Source organism: Neolamprologus multifasciatus, chromosome 2 (genome assembly GCF_963576455.1).
Source record: "Neolamprologus multifasciatus chromosome 2, fNeoMul1.2, whole genome shotgun sequence".
Taxonomy (NCBI): Eukaryota; Metazoa; Chordata; class Actinopteri; order Cichliformes; family Cichlidae; genus Neolamprologus; species Neolamprologus multifasciatus.
The window spans coordinates 30196959-30219398 of record NC_140440.1 but is presented as its reverse complement, the minus strand read 5'-3'; the positions used below and the strand labels follow the sequence as shown (position 1 = coordinate 30219398).

General features: G+C 38.3%; 1 protein-coding gene across 2 annotated transcripts in view; it reads left to right on the top strand.

The window, feature by feature from the left end:
• The window catches only part of pcdh11 (protocadherin 11), a 134166-nt gene extending 114232 nt beyond the window's left edge, over positions 1-19934 (top strand). For both annotated transcript variants that reach the window (XM_085170547.1, XM_085170540.1), the window contains one exon: positions 15571-19934. In XM_085170547.1, the coding sequence (XP_085026673.1) occupies positions 15571-16025 (455 nt within the window). In that variant the 3' untranslated portion in view covers positions 16026-19934. The remainder of the gene's footprint in view (positions 1-15570) is intronic.
• Positions 19935-22440: the final 2506 nt, after the last annotated feature.

Here is a 22440-nt window from a genome sequence, read left to right as displayed (position 1 = left end):
GCTGGTTTATTTATGGTTAATTTAATTTATTTACAGTATTTCAGCTTCAATAATTGATGTAGCATCCATGGATCATTCTTTTCACTAGGAGGGAAGACAGCATCCTATTTAATTTTGTTATTTTCCCATTAAAACCTGAGAAAACATCAAAGGCAGAATGATTTAATTAACAATGTGGAGAGTCTGTGTACAGCCGTCTGCATTTTGCAAATTACTCTTTGCTGAAAATAAGAGACTTATCAGGTCCATACAGACATCGCTGCACACCTCAAAAGAAGTTGTGTTGACACAAGGAAGGGGAAAATACATGTCTCCCCCAGACAGAATTATCCACTTCACAGGTATTTTCAGTTTACAGTTTCCAGGTTGAAAAATTAATATCCTTTCTTCTTCTGCCAGTACAGTTTACAGTTCTTTGTTGTGTTTGCAAAGTGCAGACGGAATGAAGAGCGGAGGGAGAGAAGGTGTCAGAAACGGAACATCATTGTGATTCACATTCTTATAGCATTTGAATCCTTGATAATTGTTTTTGACGGGTCAGGGCTTCAAGGAAGCTGCTTCTTAATGATTATTTCCCATATTGCCACTCGGGTTTGCCAGCTTTAGGTTTGTTTACCGGTACTTGAAGCGAAGATGTGCAATATAGCCAGCCAACTCCAACGAGGGCTCTCAACATGTTTGATAATGACAATGAATAATAGTTTTGATGAAAATGGAAAGAAATGCCAGCTGGGGCATGTTAACCACTTTAAATGATAATTGGGCAACCTTGCTCTTTATAAGCACATATGAATGAAAGGGCGACTGGAATCAAGGGGATGCGAGCCCACATCACTTGCAGTCTCAAAGCACTGTGCAGGCAGCTTGTTTTAATCTCTAACAATATTATAGAATGCTGTGTATTCGTTTTGCTTCTTAAAGAAACAAACTTTTGGTAAATGGTAAAATAATAAGTGTGAATAAATTTCCATACTGAATTTCAAATTAGACATTATTTGGATGACATGCTTGCAAATTAGTAAAGCGTTGAGTTTGTTATATTTTATATTGGATGGTGTTGACTGAAAGGTACCACAAAAAGTCAGCGTTGGAGAGAACTGAAAGAAAGAAATGCAAGAATTGTTCCTTACTATAGTAGATCATGTTTGGATGAGGTTGAGCATAAGATATATTTTTAGACTGTATCCAGACGAGCACGGAAAGTTGCCTTTTCCAAAGCGTGATTTAATAAATCAGACTACCTGAAATTGTCCCGACAATAAACTGCAAGAAGAAGGCAGAGAAGCGCAAATAGCACAAAATCGAGACAGACAGACAGAGTAGAGACAAAGACCGTAGAACAGTGAGAGAATCACTTTATGTTCTTTCTAGGGGTGACAGTCCTGACCAATTCCATTTCATACCTATGTTTTGTTGCAATGTTCCTCCTTCTGCTTGACATTTCTGGGTTAGAAAGTGCCTATTACAGGCTCCTATCGTCATGTTTCACACAAATTCACATTAAATAGAAATTATCTTTTTCTCTGTCGAGGAGTGGCCTTGTTCTATTATTCTAGTCATGAGCAAGTCACCACAGGTGAAGGCAAAAGGAGTGCAAGGTAGAGTGTTATGATGATAGAAATGTCACATTTGATAGAATCACTTTAATTGCATGTGTGTACTAAGTCGTTCTTCAGCGTCTGCACATTGTGTTGGCTAATGCCATTCTTTTGGTGGCATTTGAATTCACGGTATTTCATTGGAAAATGAGGAGAAAGCACCCGGTGTTTCGTCTTTTGTTTTAATAATCTTTATAATTATAGCTTGAATTAATCATAGATGACCTTTTGTAAATATTCGCCGAGGAACCCATTTCTGGAAAAAAAGCAACAATAAAGTCATTAAAATGGGGGGGGGTAGTTGGGTAGAGTATTAATTAAAACAAGACTTATTTCACTACGTCTATACTTTTATCTCAATACTACTTGATTATTATTATTATTATTATTATTATTATTATTATCATTATTATCATTATTATCATTATTATTGTTATTATTATTATTATTATTATTATTATTGTTAGCCTTACTGTTTATTACAGATGAGAGCCGGGTATGCTGGGGAGTTGGTTTAAGGGATTGAGTGTCATCAATCAGCATTAACCGTCAGCTCTGAGGTATCGACTGATGATTCACTACGCCAGAATCTCCTCTGACTCTAAAATGAAAGGCAGCAGTAGCCGCAATAACACGACACAGAGACACTCAGTTGATTGGCACCTCATTGAGTCTGGCAGGGGAGCGTTTGATTGCACTAGCTGTCAATATCACGTAATTGTTTTTCTTACATACATGGTGCCCTCCGTTTAGTCTCTGTTTTTCATTTCTTTCTTTTTTCTCAGCAGGCTCTACAACTGCATGTAGCTATTTTTGCATATTTAAAATTAATTACATTTCTTTTCAATAATACATATATACTGTATATATTTCAGTTAGTATGAGTTTGATGCAAGTGACCATTCTGTTGGTAAACCTACATTTACATTCTTGCTAATACTGTGAGCATAAACTACCATGTCATGTATGTCATCTTAACATCGGTGCATTAAGATTCATACCCCTTACTAGACAGCTAGATTAGCAGCGTATGGCGGTAAATCTGTCCTTGCTAGCTGCCCCAGGGTGTGTTGGAGTAGCCAGTTATGCCTTGAAGCTTTAATTGGGTCCCTCTCGATTATCACATTAAGTGTGTTACTGGAATACATATACTGACCACACTTCTGTCTCACTGTGTGTTCATTGAAGTCAAGCTCAAATTGAATTTAAATCTTAAATGACACCCATAACTTCCAGAGGAACTATTCAGGGCTGCGAGTGCAACCCTGTTTTCCACTCCAAGGTCAACGGAGAAGATGAGATTTAATTGAAAATGAAGCTGTCTACCTGATAGTTTGAAATAATTAGCAATGTCAGAGTGGAGAGAGGACAAGTCAGGGATGAAGACAAATAAAAAGGACATCAGCGCTAGATAAAAATGGCAAGTCATCAATTCTAGTGAATTGAATGTCACTGTGATTGACTGGACTTGCCTCTGGATGTCGCACATGAAACTTAACCAGGGAATGTAAACACCACAAATGATACCGAAACTTTGTGAAAGATTTATAGAGACAACTGGGCAGTTTCATTTTTTTTTTTTCTTTTGAAAAAGCATGTGTACTTTTGGAACTGCTACACTTTCGCTCAAGGTATCATGTAGATTCGAGAGGCCACTAAATGTTCAGTGAAGACTAAAATTCTGTCTGGCAGATACACTATTATGTATGCTGGACCCCTAAGATCAACCACCCTGTATGAGCAGCTTTCTCTTCCCAGCCGTAAAACAAACTCGACCACCCTACAGCCCCGAAAGACTTCAGAAGTCACTTCTGCTGGGTCCAACATTTCCGCACCAGTTAATAAAGGGGAAATGAATTGTATCAGTGTTGCTGTCTTTGCTCATAGTGAATAGGAAATTATCATAGAGATAGGTATTGGTGCCTTCACACACTGAATTACAAAGAGAGAGCCTGTTTCTGTTTCGCTCTCACACATGCACAGATACGTGCATGCCCACAAGCAGACACAGTATCTTAGAATAAAGCCCCAAATAGAGCCGGCTATAGTGATGTCAGTGTAGCCGGGGTGACTGTATCAATGAGCCGGGGGTTGCTGGCAATTACTTTAATAATTCCATAAACATACGGACATGTTAGTGACATCCAAGACTTTAGACTTTCTGTGGCAAACTACCTGTACTTTCAATCTAATTCTTTAAGTGTGCTAACACATGTAAACGATATAGCAGATACAGAATGCAGGGTAGAGCCGACATAACGTACTTGCATTACCATTTTTTCTACCCTCTTTATGGACATTTTTTAATACAAAGAGGATGGTGTCCTGAGTGAATGAAAAATCAAAGGTGTGGCGTATAATATGTTCAAGTTAGCACACAGGACTAAACAATATAAAAGACAGCGAGGTCAATGGGATGTTGGCAGTCTGTAGCGAAAAGGAGTCACATGGCTGTTAACTGTCTTCTGCTCTGTGGAAAGCTGTAGCCACTGGAGGACTTCCTTCATCATTGCAGACAGAATACAATCAGTGAACCTACTTTACATAAGGCATAGGGCCTGTACTACTCTAAAGAGCTTTAAAGTCAATATCTAGTGTGATCACCTTTATCCCTCACAGCCCGAATTCTCTTAGGCACGCTTTCTTATAATTTCTTTAAGAAGTCTTCGGGAACAGTTCTCTGGGCTTCTTGGAGGACATTGCTTTCTGACTTTTGTTTCATTCTCTGTCTGCTTACAGTAATGTGGAGGGCAATTCATAGATTGGTAGTGTTCCCAGAGGCGCCACGTGCCATCAAGTAAGGCACACATCTTTCTAGAGTCTCCGGCCAGTTGGAAGCCCCCCAAGGGCTCACAAACCTTAAACTTTAGCAGTGGCAATGTGCAAAGTTTGTAATGAAAGTCAGAGAGACCTGAACTGTCTGATTCTAAGTTATACTATTGCAGTTGTATCCATTTGTGGAGATATTTGCCTACAGAAGGTCTATAATCTATCACCACTAATGTGATCCCCTGCAGTCCACTAAAACCCCAAATGCACAGTGCTCAACAAGGATGACACTATGCGTCAGTTGAATGCTGATTGGTTGACATGTGCATGTGGGACAGAAAGGAAGTGATGGCAGAGTTCGCCAGGAATGGGAGAAGCACAAAAAACATCAAAGATAAAAAACCAAATACAATATGAAAAGTACAGCTTTTTGAAATTATGTAATTTGACTCTTCTCCGTGACTGGTTGATGGACCAGCAACAGCACAAGTACAAGCAGCCCACAAACCTGTGGTACCACATATTTTTCTCTCTGCTCCCATCAGGCAACAGACGTTCTCTGCAGGTAGACAGGCAGTCTAAAGCTCCCCACAGACTGGCAATGGATTGCCCGTGTGCTGCCACTGCTAAACCAAAATTTCTCCATAAGGGGGCCCCACCTGACTGCACTCACTCCCATTACAAATGATGCCAATCAATGAAAAGGATTGGCATCATTACCCTGCTAGGAGTGAAAAAAGGAAAAAGTAAAGAGGAAAGCGAGAATTAAAGCAAGTCTGCGGTGAGCTGATAATATCAATTAAATGCAATGCTACAAAACTAAATGCTGCTTATCTGTAACATTATATTGTAATAGCATCATATTATTGTTTCTGTTTACTTTGATGTTATCTTAGTTAACTTAGCTTGCAGAGCAGCCTGACGTGTCCATCTCTGCTGAATGTCAGAATAAGTGAAAAAGCATCCATCTGCAGAACTATTGCATAAGAACAGTTAAAGGAAATACAACAAAGCACGGCTCCTTGAAAGCGAGATATAAAGAAAGGATAGCTCAAGACTTTTGCACACTGCTATATGTTGACTCCAACTATACACTGTTATTATGTGCTATAGTTAATTTGTGTCAGTAGCAACTTATAATACCTTTAATTGTGTCTCTAATGTCAATTAATTGAAACACTTTCTTTTATGGTTATTTGATCTGACAGTGAGACTGTAATGAATAGTTTAGCAACAAAATTAAGCATTTTTCTATCCTGGAGTAATAAAGTCACGACAGAAACAGTTATTTTAAGTATCAAAAGTATTTTAGGTTGTTCTTTTTTTTCAGGTTTTGAAGTCATGTTCTAGTTTTTATTGAATTATTTATGGACTTAACTTTACACCTCTTTTGCTTGTGTTTCAGCAACTGCCATTTTCCACGCGCTCTGCCCCTCCGCATGTCTATCTGTGGCTGTCGCTCTCTCTGTTGTGAGTGTTAGTTGACAATGTCTGCACTCAGCACACCCCAAATAAAGTGCGTTGTGACAGAAACATTAACACAAGCCACTGAGTACCTCTGTGATTTTAGCGAGAGCATATCTGTCAGCCAGGGCCTGGAGGAGTAAAAAGCATATATCTGAACTTTCAGCGACTGGTGTTTGGGTGGAGGATTGTGACAGTCAACATCAAAACAGTAAAAGTAAAGCCGTGATTTATTGAATGTGCCGTTTGTGTCTGCTTTCATGTTTGCCAGTGATACATTATATGACTTTTCTCCTGCTTTCAAGAACATGGCGATGCGGATGAATTAAACATGTTAAGCAGGAACAGGTCTTTCTCTGAAAGCCTTACCCTTTTCATGATAACCCCTTTTTAGACATTCAGTGGACTTATCACAGCGTATAAATAGGACAGAATTCATTATTCAGGGGAGGTTCCAGTGAAAAATTAATAGTTGTCCCCGGAGGAGGGTCTGTGGTGCTTCGGAAAAGGAAAACCTTTAAAGTGTACATGCTCAGGGGGATTTGGGGAGAGTCTGCCCTTCATATTAAAACCGTTACCATGCTACCATACACACTGATACTGCAAATGCAAGTTTGCTCATCACTAATGACTGTCGCTAACGCTGTATACAGCCTCCATTCATGCTTAAGCTGTCTGCAAAATATTTTAAAGCTGGGGAGTGAAAAGGCAGGAGAAAAGGGCAGCATGAGTGTCTGCCTCTGATACTGACACCTTAAACAGATTACACATTTTCAGTATTGCCTATTAGGACAAAACACCAGGATTTTGGCTGCTGACTCCTGAAGAGAGACTCATTTTTGATAACAGAGTGAATGATTTCCCCTCAAAAATACCTCACTGTACAATAAACCGACATCCTGGCAGAGCACAACAAAAACATCAGGTCCTCCTCCTCTCACCTTTGTCATATAAGAGATTACAATTTTCAGCATGTCCAGATTACTCAAGCACTGAAAACATGCAGCCCGTGGTGCTGAGTGGTTTTCAGCCTGCCAGTTATCAGTTGAAAGATGGGCTTCACAATGTCTTTGTATCCGCTTCCTATCTGCTCGGCCATGAAGGCAATAACCGTAATGTATGGCTAAGGGAAAACAGAGCTAATCATCAATGACTGCAAGATATATAGCATATACAGTTGCACCGTGTTTATTACCCTTTCTTCTCCTGTCGTTGAATCCATCGGCTATACAGACAGGCTACTGGACTGGAGAGCTTCTTCAATGTTAATTTGATTCATTCTTGTTTTCCATAATAATTGGGGGCAATGGGTCAGTGTGATGAATTTGCTTGTTACACGACACAGGAGGTAGCACGTCGGTGGCTGCTGTACAGTTTGTCTGTCTAGTCGGGTTTTTTTGTTTTGTTTTTTTCCATCATGTGAATCAGGGGTCTCATAGTTATTAGCTATTTTCAGAAAATATCCAGTTCTTACATAAGAGATTTGATTCTGAGGATCTGCTTATGCTTCAAATCAGCTTCTGATTTGATTTTAAAACGAAAGCTAAGAGTGTCATGAGTGGCATTTTCATTTTTAGATCAAAGTAATTTCCTAAAAATCATGATTGTTTAGATAGTATTCCTGCTGGAACAATCCAATCTTTTTGCAAATATCAGAGTGCTTTGTTATGTCCCACTTAATCAGCCTGTTTTTCTTTCTGTCTTAATTCTCCAGTAATGTTTTTTTTTTACTTCCTTTTCATTTTACACGCTTTATTTCCACTTCCCAGTTCTCAAATTATCTCCACAATATGGAAATGTTCAGACATTCATCCACGAGCAATGAATTTTAAGGTAGATCCAATTTTTTTAGTCTTATAAATATACATTTATGTATTGCTTTTTTGTTGGTAACAGCACACCTGTACAGTATATCTGCACTTTCCTCCAGTGCCTTCGCAGCATAGAGGTTTACAAAAAAAAAGAAAAAGAAAATGAATTGCTACCCTTGTAGAAGATTTTCAAATGAAAGCATCAGAGTGTGTGTGTGTACCTACATCAGCATGTCTTGTGTTTCTACCCCCCATAGAAACTCTGTGCCTCCACCTCTGTGTGTCATTGTGTTGATGAGCGCTGATTGCAGATTGTTATGGTGTTTGCACCTCTCATCTATCTGGCCCATGCTGAGTATTTGGCCAGGCCTGATTGTGTTGATGGTGACACCGGCATCTTGTCCTCGGGTGGGAAGGCCCAATAGTGGTCCAGACATAATGAAGGAGATGTAATCAACCAATGTCACACACAAAAAGTCAAGTGAAAGAAAACTGTTTCTGTGTTCTACCTTCCCGACTGTGCTCTCTGTTGATGGAAATCACACAGTCGTGGTTGTTGATGTCGGGGCTTGCTTTTTTAGCAAACGCTTTATGCTGGGCGAAATAGAAAATGTGAGGGTTTTTCTTGTTCTTCGCAACAAAGGTGACTTGGAGATAAAGGAATTTGCATTAAATTAAGTCTGTACATTCTCTCTGTTTTGTACGTTCTCAGTGGAGAAATGGGTGTTTCTACCTACAACATACTTTTAATCAATGGCAACAAAAAGAAAGAAGCAAGTGTTTGGCACTTGGTTGTTCAAGAGATCCTTTCTCTCTTTGTGCACTTTGTCCTCTCTCTGTGCTTTGTTATTTGTTTTGGTGTTCTAATCTCTGCCAAGTCAATAATATTCTTTGTTGTCTGAAATTGTGTGTCGGGAACAAAAAGGCCTCCTCCTTTTGTTGCAAGTACCTGTCTGTGACTTTTCACTCTCTCTCTCAGACTCCCAGATAAAGTAATCATTAGATGTTGTTTTCTGCCTGCAATTACTTTCAGTTACAATGGGTCAAACACTAGGAAAGCAAAAGGGGTCGAGAGAAGACAAGGCTAGATGGATTACAGGCAAGGAACTGTATAGGTCCCACAAGTGCTGATAAATACGTATGTGGCTCAGAGACTCACCGTTGTCAGGAATGTCTCCGTAAATGCATCAAAAGTAATTAGTCTAGAGTATATATGGACAACCTTGCTCCCTTCTTATCTGCATCACATTGTCTCCTTTACAAAAAAGGCCATTCATTACATCTGGCACTATTTGTTTTAAGAAGTAAAAAGGGGCAACAATTACTCTGCCACTTCTTATATCTGGCTTTGTATCTTTTGCAACAGAGAATTGCCCTAAATAATGTATTTTAGTGGAAAAATCCACACTGAGCTTGTCACACAAGTCAAAGTTCTCAGGGGTTCTAATGCCTGTTGAGGGTGACCAAACAAGGCAGGTGCTAATCCCAATGTGTGTTTTAACATAATACCATAAATCCATGTTTAAATTAATTCCAAAGAGCCCCCTACAAACTGTTTACCTCAGCGTAGCATTTTTTACACGACAGAAGTAGCTGGATTGGAGAGCCTCTTCAGAGTTAATTTGGACAAACTCTCAAGTTCAAAACACGTCATTTTTCTAGTGCCACAAAGGAATGCTTTAATTACTTCTACAGCCATCCCTTTGGCTGCAAGGACAGTCTGTTTATCAGTTCATGAAATAATGATGTATCAGCCCTATTTCCAAAACGTGGGCCTTTGGGGGGGCCAAAGTAATCAATCAGTGGTCAAACTTGCCAGAGAAAACCCTCGGCATGTCCCAGATATTAAATATTTAAACTTTTGGGCCAACTAACATGTGAGGAGGACATTAAGAATCAAGACTTTGCAAGTAATTCAAACCACAGTCCAACGTGTTAATTACTAACCTCATGTTGTGGATGGGCTAATCTTGAGTTCTACATTTTCCTTGTACTCATGCGTTTGTATAAGCATAATCATAGCACTGTAGCTAGCCACCACATGGCAGGTTATTATGCGTCAGGTAGCTCGACTTCATTAACACTCTAAACCTCAGTGCTACTTAGCCTTCTGTCTTTTCTATGCCCAAAGCTATTGCACTGCTGTGTGTTTATTTTTTTCAGAAATACTTTAGTCACATTGTGATATGTCATCTTTAGAGGGAAACTAGCAAGCTAACTTCTTGCTAAACTCTAGCTGCGCTAAACATTCTTTATTCTCTTTGGGGATGGATCCCTGTAAAAAAAAAAACACGTTATTGTAATATTGGGATCATTTTATTGGTCAAAATATTTTGACTATTTTGGTGCATGAATTTTGGAAATCGAAAATATTTAGTGTAGAAAATGCGTAACAATGTCATCTTCACCAGGGATTTTAATGTATCTCCTCCTGATAAAAGTAGAAAAAAATCAAACAGCATTTGAAGCTTACAAAGTTCATTTTCAGACTGATTCAGATAAATGTTGGCCCTTTCCAGTGAAGTCACAGATGTTGTCATATCATTTCCATCTCTTCAGAAATCAGTCTCAGCTTAAAGCTTTTGAGTACAACAGGAGTTCACACATCAGTAGACATCATCAAACTATAAGACGAGCATCAAAAATGTAAGCCCTGAGAAAGGAAGGAGGATGTTGAAATGCTGTCTTGTTTTTGTGATGCTGTGAAAATTAGACAGTTGTCTCTCCTTCAAATGACGATTGCCAGAGCTGCGATGAAAGTAATGGCATCCCTCTTTTCAGTGCAACACCAAGGGGTTTTAATAGCGCTATTATTATTAATGACCATCCATTTGCTTATCCAGATTGTACATTTGGAGTGGGCACAAGGCCGAGTGAAGTGATAAAGTCTTAGTAATTACAAACCCAATTATTTCTACTGAGATTCTATTTGTTTGAAATAATCTTTCATATTCTTCTATTTCTGTGTATTGGTCTCCCTCCAGAGACAAGACACGTGCTTGTACAGAGTGTATCTTGTTTCTTTTCTTTTCCCAGTTTCTTTCTCATTTCCTATCTAACAAACACGAACATATAATGTATAATAACACTCAGTCTGCACTCTTGATAACTGTATTACCTGGTTTGATAACTTTTGATAAAAGTCGCAGACTTCATTTTAAAAGGCTCTTGCATCTTTTGGCACTGTTATTCCTGTTGGTGTCAAATTGACTAAAGCTGTTGTAACTCTACATAAATGCAGATGAAAAATGAAATGTCAGTGAGGTTAAATTAGTATCAGCGAATCCATAGCTACAGTGGCATTTTTTGACTATAAATATAACACTGGCAATATCTTTTACACGTTTTGGATGGAATCGTATTCAACTCTATTATATGGAAGGGCAGAGATGTTGAAAATGGAGAAAATTGCGACTGTGCAGCAAGACAGACAGATCCTAAACACATGGTGCAAATTAATATGTTGTTATATACTTTGAAATTATTGCTCCTGAAAGTGTGACCTTAAGCTGTTTTTTCTGAAATATCTGAAAATTGTGGCCAGGTAGTGATTTATGCTTTTAAAAGCAATAAAATATTAGTGGAAGACTGTGAGCCCGGGGGCTGTTTTGTGCATCATGGGAATTTAAAAGCTTAGCTTAAAGGTGTGGTATAAATGAACCAAGAATATAGATGGGTTGGATAACAATTTAACAGTTTTTTTGAGGATTTATGTATATTTGATAAAAAGCACAACAACACGGCTTGTTGAAAATAAGATCCTCAGTCAATGCAGTACAGGCCTGGAGTGTGAAATAGTGCTATGAGCATCGATACATCACCATTTAATAATCAGATTGTTTGAGGTGGAGAAAGATGTGTTTATATTAAATAATTTTTATGAATGTTTCTACATTAATAAAGTTTTGTACTATAAATAACTTCTATAGTCTTTCTGTTAAAAATAATTTTACTAAATGACACATGCATTATTTCAAAAATATATAATATGGCTTTCATTTGAGAGTAAATGCGTTTGATGCATAGATGCATGCAAGTTTCTTGCAAAAGAATTGCAAAGACTGAACCAATTAACTCTGTAGGATGAGTCACGGGCCTAGTCCACCTTCTTGATGGCTGTTGGAAGAATTTAATGTCCTAGATGCATGCAATTATCCTTTTAATTAGCAATAATGAGTTTGTGCATGCTGAAATAATGAGTTGAATCGTGATATGTGTGCAGACCTTAATGTGAAGCTCATCAAGATGTAACAAGCTTTGTCGGTAAATATCATCAACTGTCATGTTAAATATCTCATGCTATTGTACTGAAAAGGCCCAATAAGCTGCTTAAGTTCATCCTAGCTATGTATGCGTGTGTCCATTTGTGTTTCTGCCTGTTAGAACATGCATGTTCCGATGAAGTTTATGGTCATGAAAAAAAATGAAGTGAATCTGAATGCAATCCGAAGCACTAAGCCCTCATCAACTTAAATGGCATCCTGTGTCACCAGCTGTAGTGCGTGAGTGTAAGTTCAAGAGGGCTGCCTGAATTCTTCTAGGCTCTTGGATTGCAGAGTGGGCGAAAGGCAGTTGTGAAATTACCAATTTATTTGAGTTTGCCAAACAACATCATTAAGCAAAAAAAATGAAAGTAATGATTAACGAATAAGCACACTCTGACTGGTCAGCTGGTCCAGTGAAAATAACTAATGCTGGGTACATGCCAACAGAAAGGATTTGCCCACAGTAATTTAAGAGTTAGAGTTAGCAGAAGCTGTTCTATTCATTACATAAAAATGGCAAAATGTGAGTTGGCTGCTCATTTTTTATGAGAGCATATGCCAAACTGGCCGTTAGCCAAGCATTATGTGGTATGAACTGACATGTGATGTGAAAAGTGATGTGGGAATAGCCTGGATAAAACTACACTTAAAGGAAGATTATTATCAGCGTGTCACCTGAACCCCAGATGACTAGAATAATATAAAATGTCTTTTAACAGAGGCTGTACAAAATAAGATGACCATATGTATGCTATAACACAGTTAGACACTTTGTTATGTCTGCCTCCAAAATGGGTTTATGCAGCTTTTAATTGCTTTTGTTGGTGTACTGGACCAAGCAGAAACATCTTCATGTGATATCAGTGCTGATGTTATTTTTTTCAGCTAACAAAACATAAATTATACAACTTAAAAGTCTGAGCAAACATAGTATACCTCACAAAGTTGTGTAAAGTTATTGGACCAAGTTGTAAAATGCTGCACACATTCCAGGCATTGTCTTCAACCCCATTATATTTTTAATTAAAAGATTGCAAGTACTCCCATTAGTGAGAGGCATTCGCATTATATCAACCCCACCTTGTTTAAAGTCAAATTGCGAGATGTTATTTGTTCTATATTTTCATTCAGCACCCAGAAAAACATTTTGGGAATGGCTTGCACACCATCCAGCATCCTCACACCTTTCTCTTACACATGTTCAATATTTATACAAGCTGTAAATGTTTGACCACACCAAATGGAAGGTCAGCTGAAGGTGAATGCAGCAGTTTTCGATCTGTGGCTGGCCACAGGATGTGTTGATGTTGCAGAACAAGAATGCTGAAAGGTACCGCTGGTATGCATATTCCCGAAAGTGTGACACACTGTCTAAAAATGCAGAATAGATCACCTAGACCATCAAACAGGCCATAAAGCGAACAGTATTTAATTTGGGAAGGAAACAATTATTTACAGTAATTGCTTTTATTAAATGTTAAATTAACAGAATAAACAGTTATCAGAGTTATTTTTCAAGCGCATGCTACTCAGTAAAAATAAATCATCTTAAACGAGAACACTACGTCTGATCTCACTTCTATTACAACTCATTGTTTGCTATTATCCCCACTTGTCTGCCATTCAAATTTCCTTGAAGGGAATGTAGAAAAGTATGTTCACAGCATCAGGGGATCTGTGGCATCAGTGATGTGTGATTTCTCCCAAAAGCTCCGTGGGGTACAATTGTTCCCCCTGAATACAAAAGACAGCGGCATCACAAGCAGGCTGCGGCATACCTCTAGCTGACGAAGGCAGCAAGAGCTGTCAGCGACATCACTCATACCGTGTGCCCACCCTCCCGAACCCGCCACCGCCTATCCAAACTACCCCACCGGAATAGAAAATAGTACAAGCCCATGTCGTTGAGAGAGGCGGGTCGGTAAATATTTCATATAAAATTTGTAGGCATTGAAGGCTGTTGACATAGAAATGCGATGAGTTCAGTCTGTGTAAAGTCATAGAGGGAAAACGTACCTTTCATTTGTAAAAGCGTCACCTTTAAATAGAATCTGAGGAGGAAGGAAAAATATCCAGGACAAGGCAACATTTTCTGTGTGTCTGTGTGGGTAATAGGGCATTTATGCTAATTACATTACCTAATCAAAAACATCAGCAACCTAAAAAGGCATTACCAACAGGAGAAAACACTTGGAGAAAGATTGAATCAGCGCGCGGCCGAGACTTGGCTTGGCCCCATTGTCCTAGCTCAGAGAATGAGAAAGCAGCATCCATTTTTCCCTTAATGAAGTTAGTGACCCTTTGAAAGGTGACACATTTACCGCCCAGGGGATTTATACACTCCCGCTTCACGGCTTCAGTTCAATATGGAGAGGACAGATTTGACTCCACGTGGATACTCCAAATATATCCTTACAATTTATACCAGGTGATTCATTTTCAGTCGCTACTCTTATAATTAAAGTTGACGTCGTGGTATTCAGTGTAGGGTAGCAACGATATACAAAAATCATGTTCGCCGTGCCGTTACGCAGCAATCAAGACAATTCGTATTACTACTAGACGGTAATCATGATATTCACTTTCATTCATAAAAAGCCATAAAACAATAAACAAGGTGATAGGGAGATGTCTGGGAAAGAGACTCACATAGACTATGTAGAATTGCGCGTGGAAGAAATAGTCTTTCAAGCATACTAGGGCCTAAGACGCCTTAATTATTTAAAGCATTCTTACTTATGCAAATACACTAAATAATTTCTACATGACAGCTTGAAGCTGAGGCCTAGAGGAGAGATGTGATGTCTGAATGAGGACCCCTCTTGCCTTTGCATGGCCTAGGAACCATAACACTGCAGGCTTCTGGTTGCCTTGGTGCATACTGTTTTACATTCTAATTATCTGGCATGACAGACTTTATTGCAGAGGCTCAATTCTGAGGTCTCATCCCAGACTCATTCCACATGTGATGTCAGTTCTGGGATAATAAGATGAGATAGTCTGAGTGCTTAGCCTTGCCCGTTTGCCTCTTCATTGAGTTTTCAGGTTTTTTGTTTTTTTTTTCCCCCTAATTTTTCCAAGCGTGCAGCCTAATTCTTGGCACAACGAGCATAAATTTTACCTGAATAAGATTCTGGAATGATTCGTATCTTTTTCACAGCTTATTTGACCAGATTTATTTTGGATTCTAAAAGATCAAAGGAGTCTAAGGAGTGGCACATTGACAGTGATTAAAATAAACAGTATTTTGTTAAGATGTTCATTAAAAATTGAATACAGTAAAGCCAATCCAAGACACAAACAGCAAGACATTTTTTTCTAACTAATTAAGCTACAGGGAATTCAGTGCATATTGTAGGTAAACAGACAGAGTCGTGGGAATACCAATGGAAATTAAATGCTCTGCTGGTGTTTTTCTCATTACAAGATGAAATAAAACATTTATCACTGACTTTCATTTCACTAAAAGGCTGACATTTTGTGGGTCAACCACTGATAAGTGGACAACTTTCCTTTATTTGCATTATGATTCATGAGTTCATTCAGCCCTTTTACATCACCACAGTAAAATTGTTGTTTTCCAGTTCTCTGTATGTTCTGACCTGTTGTTTTAACTTTGTTTTGTTTTGTTTTCCCCTTCTTTCTTTGTCTGCTTTTTTACAGCCATCGAGGTAAACCTGCAGAAAGCCTTGGCTGAGGCCTCTGAGACCTGTACCCAGGAGTGTCTAATACTAGGCCACTCTGACAGCTGCTGGATGCCCCCAGCCCTGGCCCAGTTCCAGGGTCCTGGCAGCAACAGCCCCATCTCCACCCCTACCACTACTGCCATCACTGCTGCCCTCCCCTCTTTTGGTTTCCAGCAGAGCTGTGCCCGGGGAATAAAAGCTAACATGGGCAGCATGGGGGTCATGGATGGCCGCCATACGTTGGGCAGGTCTGTGCCCAGAAAAGATGAACTGGACAAAGGGATCAATCGTCCACAGTTCTACAACACCCTGGATAGACACTGCAGTAAGAAGGAGGACCCCATCAAGGTCATTCCCCTGGCAAGCTTCTCCTCTCCCGGGCAGCAGACTGGTGGGGGGGGCAGCTCTTTCTTACATGAGAACCAGTTGTAATAGTAAAAGACGGATCTTCATTGGCTTAGCATACACGTGACTCCATCCAAAGATGGCCTACAACTATTAGATTAGTATGTATGCGTATTTGTGGGGTATGCATAATTGGAATAACTTGACCAGCTCAATGACCAGCTCAAGCTCAGTTTCACTAATTAAGATATCTGAGAATGGATTGGAGATAATTATGATGGTGTTAAAAAAAGAAATCATGTGAAACCAGTCTGACAAGCGAGGAAGGAGCAAGCAAGTCGTAACATAGAAGACACATGTATAATAAATAAATGGTTATATGCCAAAGTAGATCCATCACAAAAAAAGGATAATTTTGCTTTCTGTTTGGTGAAGTTTGCTTAGCGATAAAAAAGGCCAGTGTACACCTTCAGCTCCTTGGGTTTAGCTTTGTGTAAGTGCATTCCAAAAGACAATTTCCCTGCACAGAAGCAAAAGCAAATGCAGTACTTTGTGTTTTGTGAGCTAAATTGGGCTAAATGCTAATTACAAACTCTTGAGTGGATGTTTTTTTTTTGTTTTTGTTTTTTTCTGTTGATGTTCTAGTGAAGTATTGCTTTGTAAAGCACATGGCACAAACCTTTTTGGTGGTGGAATATGTTTCTTTTGTCTTGTCTGGACATGTTTTAGAAGACTATTTCGGTCAAGGGGCTGCAGAAGGATAAAAAATGTCTACAAAGCATAACTGGGCCAATAGTAGACAGTGCTGCATCTTCGTCTTTTGCATTCTACATTCTCACCCTGGACCAATGCATTAAAAAAAACCACAAACACAAAGCCTTGCACATACGCATACGTTTTTTGTTTTGTTTTTTTCACATGTGGTGATTGCTCTATGCCTGCCAACTCTATTAAGAAAATGTTCACACTTAGCATTGTCGCAGTAGCTTAGCCTTGAAAGGAGCAGACAGATGCGCTTTGGAAATGTCGTCTCTGTTTTCTTCCTTTTTGTTTCTATTTCTCTCATTTTGCTGCTGAGAAACATTCAAATGGTAACAGCTCTGGAGCCAATTATGAAATTCTCAGTCTAATTACTTTGATGTGTGATCTCTGTAGTGACCCTCATTGTGGTTTGGAGGTTTGGATTAAATCTATTGCTTTTCCTAAAACATGCTCTGCGTGTGCAGACGAAGTGTAAAGGTGACAATAACACAGCAAAAGCAGCTTAACACTTCCTTTATTCCCACTGTATTTTAACACTTGTGTTCCTGCTATTAATTACTACTTTGTTTTCATTTCACTAAGTTACACTGCAAAGTTTCTATTATCAGTTTTTACAATGTGTTGACACTGGAATAATAGACCAGGGAGCAAAAATTTCTTCAGGGCTTTGAGTCTAGCTGAATTATTGATGTTAATGTTATTTTGGCAGTTATCATAAGAATAGGCATCGGTACTATTTGAAAGGCCCTCCCTGCAGGCTGTCACTCACAAGGTTCGATAAACACACTACATCACTGCCGGTATGTGCAAATTGTACTGATGATAATAACTACTTCAGACTAACTTCCTGCTGTAACAGATTGGGTGCAGTATAATCTATTGCTACAGCAATAAGTGACTTTGCTGATATCCATTTTTCTTGCCTGTAACATCCAAGCCAGGTGTCTACATCATCAGGTATATGATTCATGTGATTCATTTTGCAGCACCACCTTGCAAATTGGGAACAGGCCTAACTCTATAATGCAACACGGTATTCTCAAGGGAGGGTGCAAGGCAAATTGTGTTAGTATGCTATTAGTTGCCACACCTATTCTCTCAGATCAGAGCTCTTATCCTTATAAAGGGGATTTATCAGAGACTTTGTGAAACGATCACTTAAAGGAACGGCGTCAAGGACTAAAAATAAAAAAAGAAGGGACAATTCAATTTCACCTTAGTCAATTATGAAAATGAATCAAATTCAAAAGTTAAATCCTCCTATAAATATCCACTGATGGAAATTGCCCTGTTTGGGAATTCAATTTCGACCTATTTACTAATACTTTCATTTTCTTTTCTCTATCATTTTCATTTCATATGATTCCACTGGTGTTGGTGTAGGAGTGCGGGAGGGGGGGGGGCATCACACAATGATATGAACAATGCATTTTTAATCAAAAGGAGCACATATCAAAAGGAACATACATCATGATGTCACTGAAAATTGGAATTTTATCTCTGCCAAATACAGATCCAGCACTTCGTATCTGCCATCACAGCGTGTAATCCAAAACCTGTCACAAAATCATTAAAAGTCTTTTCAAGTTCTGTCTACAGCTATGTGAAGGGTAAAAAAAAAAATCTTAGTAAAATTTTTCCAAAATAAGAATTAGGTTTTTAAGAAATGTACCCATTAATTAATTCAATAAGTGTAGGTAATATCAGCTTGTTTCTAAATATGGTAATCTGCACTGTTCTCATATCATGAAAAGAGTGTATCTAAGAGAACATGTATGAGTTAACACACTGTTACACTGTAATAAAAATGTGATTGTTTAAAATACACTGCCCAGTCACACATGCAACGTGAGCACGATACTACCTGTACCCTGTGTTTTGACTTACTCTGCCTACATAACTCCTATGTACTGTAATATTGCAGCAGATCCATTAAAGGCTACATGAAATACTACTTTTAGAGGGAATACTATAGCAACTGCATGAATGTACACCAGCGGGATGTTGCTTTTGGCAAAAATATGATTTTCTTTTATTATTGTTGTGTGCCTGCATTCATTTTGTTATATCTTATGTCCTCTCACGGGTCAAAGTGGTGTTTTATTTATTTTCAGAACAAAGTGCATACCATATGAATGTCCTGTTTTTTTTTAAAGTAAGTACTCTCTCTGTGTCAAAAATTTTCATCCGTTAAAAAACATCAAGTGGAAAGACTAAATGTCGACTTTGCATGATTCTGCTCTCACTATTACTTTTGAGTTTTTTAAATTTCTTACGCCCTAACAATAGATGTAGAGACGACGCTATACATAAAGATGAGGATTCCTTTTTATTTTAAGACTATTTCTATTCGAAATGTGTTTCATGATTAACATGTCAAGCTGTGTCATAAACTGCATGAACTGTTTGAACTTCCACAAGGCCTTTTGACACTTGACTACGTGGTTCATGCATCAGTCATTAGAATTGATGTCAGTATTGATGTTTACTGCTTTACACGTTTGTCTGTCTTATGGAACAAACCAATGTTACACCGTGTACATGGTCAATCCTTGTGACGTGTGCATACCACTTACGCCTACGTGCACACAAATCTATCTATACATCTATACTGTCAGGTAAACCGGAATTTAAGCTGTACATAGCAGTACCCCTAAGAACTAGTAATAATGGTCACAAACTGGAAAGACACACATGGTAAATACTAAAGCCTACTTCAATACTACAAATCACTGTTCATAAAAACTGCAAAAGGGAAAAAAGTGAGAACTGAGGAGATGACAATCTCAGTTGTGATGTAAATTGATATATAATATCAATGAGGGTGTGTTTGAAAGTGTTAACAGGTGATGTTGTACGTGTGTAAATGAGAGAGCGTGTATTTCCTTGCATGTATGCGTGGGTGGGTGTGTATACTGGCATGTACATTGCCAGAGTATTTTATGTACACTAATGTATCTTGTAAAAAAACTATATCAAAATACGATATAAGACTTAAGTATATGCTTGTAAATTAGTCATCAGTGAGTCAGGTCAAGTTTGCGTTGAGAGAAGGCTTCAGTGCTTGCCAGCGAATCTGTATTTCTTAGTTAAAGCTATACAGTCTGTGTTGTTATGCCTTTGTAAGATATCCCACTTAAATCTATGAAAAAAAATTAACTTACATGGTGAAATGATTTTTCCTGTCATTGAATTTTACTTGAGCCATTAAATATTGAGTCCTTGAAGAATTAATGGATCATGTTTGTCCTTCACTGTTAATTATTGTTTGATAAGGTTTTCTAAGAGCAGTGGTGTATCAGCGAAGCAACGTGAGAGCATACTGTCATCATATTCCAATTATGACAAATACAAGCTAATGATATACGATCGACCAAATGGGAAGTGACATGTCCCCTTTTTTTTTCACTTCTGCAAATTAGCACTTCTGAGGAAATAATTCAACTTATGACACACGAAGAGTAGACAGGTAGAGAAGACATGCAATGATTTGGTTTTGACAGTAAAAACACAACAGATACTTGCTAAAGTAGCATTAGTGTAAAAGACCTGTGTTATTATTTTACATAAATAGCTTTGTTCTCTGAAAAGAGTTCACACCTCAGCATGCCGTCTGAGAAGATGATTCACCTAAATCTAAACTGCACTGTCAAGGTGCCAAGGTGTCGCCTAAAAAAGCAAAATCACCTAAATTTCAATGCAACAAGACTTTTTTCCATTTTGCTGCCTAATTTACAGACAAACAGACAGAGAGACTTTGAAACCAGTGGAAACAATTCCAATAGTTCAGCTGTTGTTGATCACTTGCAAATCTGCAGTTCAGACTGTACAAGTTGGCAGAATAAGACCCAATGCAACTGTCGGATTGTATCTTTTATTTGTTTTTTATCTAATTTCTAATTTTTGATTTCAGTTTAGTTTAAGTTAGTTTGTGGTTTTTGGTAAGTTTTAAATAGTTTTGTTGTTTTTGTTTTTTACTTTGATATTATAAAGGGTTGTCAGAGGCCAATTTTAAGAAGATTAGAATAAGCATTGTAACAATAATGCATGCATAATTTGTGAGTGACTCAGAAAGATCTAGACACAAAATTTGAAGAATTTCTCTATCAATCAATCTATTACGGAAGAGAATTCTGACTTTAATCTCAGAATTCTGAGAAAACCTAATTTTTTCTTATTTTCCAGAATTCTGAGAAAAAAGTCAGAAATCTGAGATTAAAGCAAAAAAAAAATTTTTTTCTCAGAATTCTGAGAAAAAATAATTCTGATGAAAAAAAGTCAGCATTCTGAGAAAAAAGTCAGAATGCTGACTTTCAGAATGCTGAAAGTCAGAATTTCTCAGAATTCTGACTTTTTTCATCAGAATTATTTTTTTTCTCAGAATTCAGACTTTTTTCTCAGAATTCTGGAAAAGAAGAAAAAAAAAGACATGCCCAGTTTTTGTTTTTGTTTTTTCCCCAGTGGCCCTAATCGTCTTCCGTAATCTATCTTGTTAATCAGTTGTTGAACAATATCTTGACAATGACCATAGGACACAGGAAAAGTTGCAATCCCATTGCATCTATTTAAGACTGTATTTCCACCAGGCATGCATTCCACCCCATGACACATAAAATACAAAGTTTAACAAAGTTTGCTGAAACTGCATATAGAAGATGAAGAAAACAGTAAATAAGACAGCAGAAAAAACTACTATTTCCAAATAGTCCTCTTGTGAAACACCAAAGTATGATTTGAAACCATTTGAAGACAACAACAGGACTGTGTCGTGAACACACGAGTAGTTAATTTAGGTTTAGGATAAATGAATAAAATGTATTATTGTTGTTGTTGTTGCTTTTAATACAACTTTACCGGGTGTATCTGTCTTCCATGCATCTGACCGTCCCTGTCATCCATCAGCCAAGTACTCATCTCTCAATCTATCCATCCATGAGAACTTTGATGCCTCAAAGGCAAACTGTAAAACAGCCTCAACAATCCCCTTGGGCTATGAATTCTACCTGAGGCCCTTCTGGCTTAATGTTTTATCCACTATACTTTCATGAATGCACAAGACCTCAGAGGGGGAACCTCAGTCATACAGTACACTATTGATGCTCACAACAACAGGACATGACAGGATCTCTTGGCACTGACTCCTAACTTGTGTGACACAAAGAGTCATGTCATGTAGCTTGTAAGACTTCAAAGCCTTTCTGGACTGTGTCATCTCATAGCATCTTCAGCATATGCTCAGTCCCCAATCTCCTTAAGAGAGCTGGCTTTGACCTGCCCCATTAGTTTTCCATGGTAATTGGTTAATAATGAGACAGTGAAAGTCCCAAGGATGTCTGCACTGTCAAAACACATACCCAACTACACAAATCTGCATTTCCAGTAATTACTTCATATTTGAACAGAAAGAACTTTGTGATCCTTACAGTGACTTGAATGCTTGCCATGCACACACACATACACACACACACATACACCCCACACCCTCATTCCCATCTGCTAACAAGCACCAACTTATTGTAAGCCTACTTAGTTCTCAAGGTGTCATCTGTTGAAGTGTCAGGAGAACATATAGAGATTGTCAAACAGTACACTCATTTCAAATTGTAATTAAACTGGCCATCAGGTACCTAGAGGCTGTTTAGTCAACAGCAGGGTACTAATTACTATAAGATGACCTTTGGAATAATATCTGGTGAATTATTCATAGTTGAGAAAATTGCTTCGGAGACATGCCAACGAC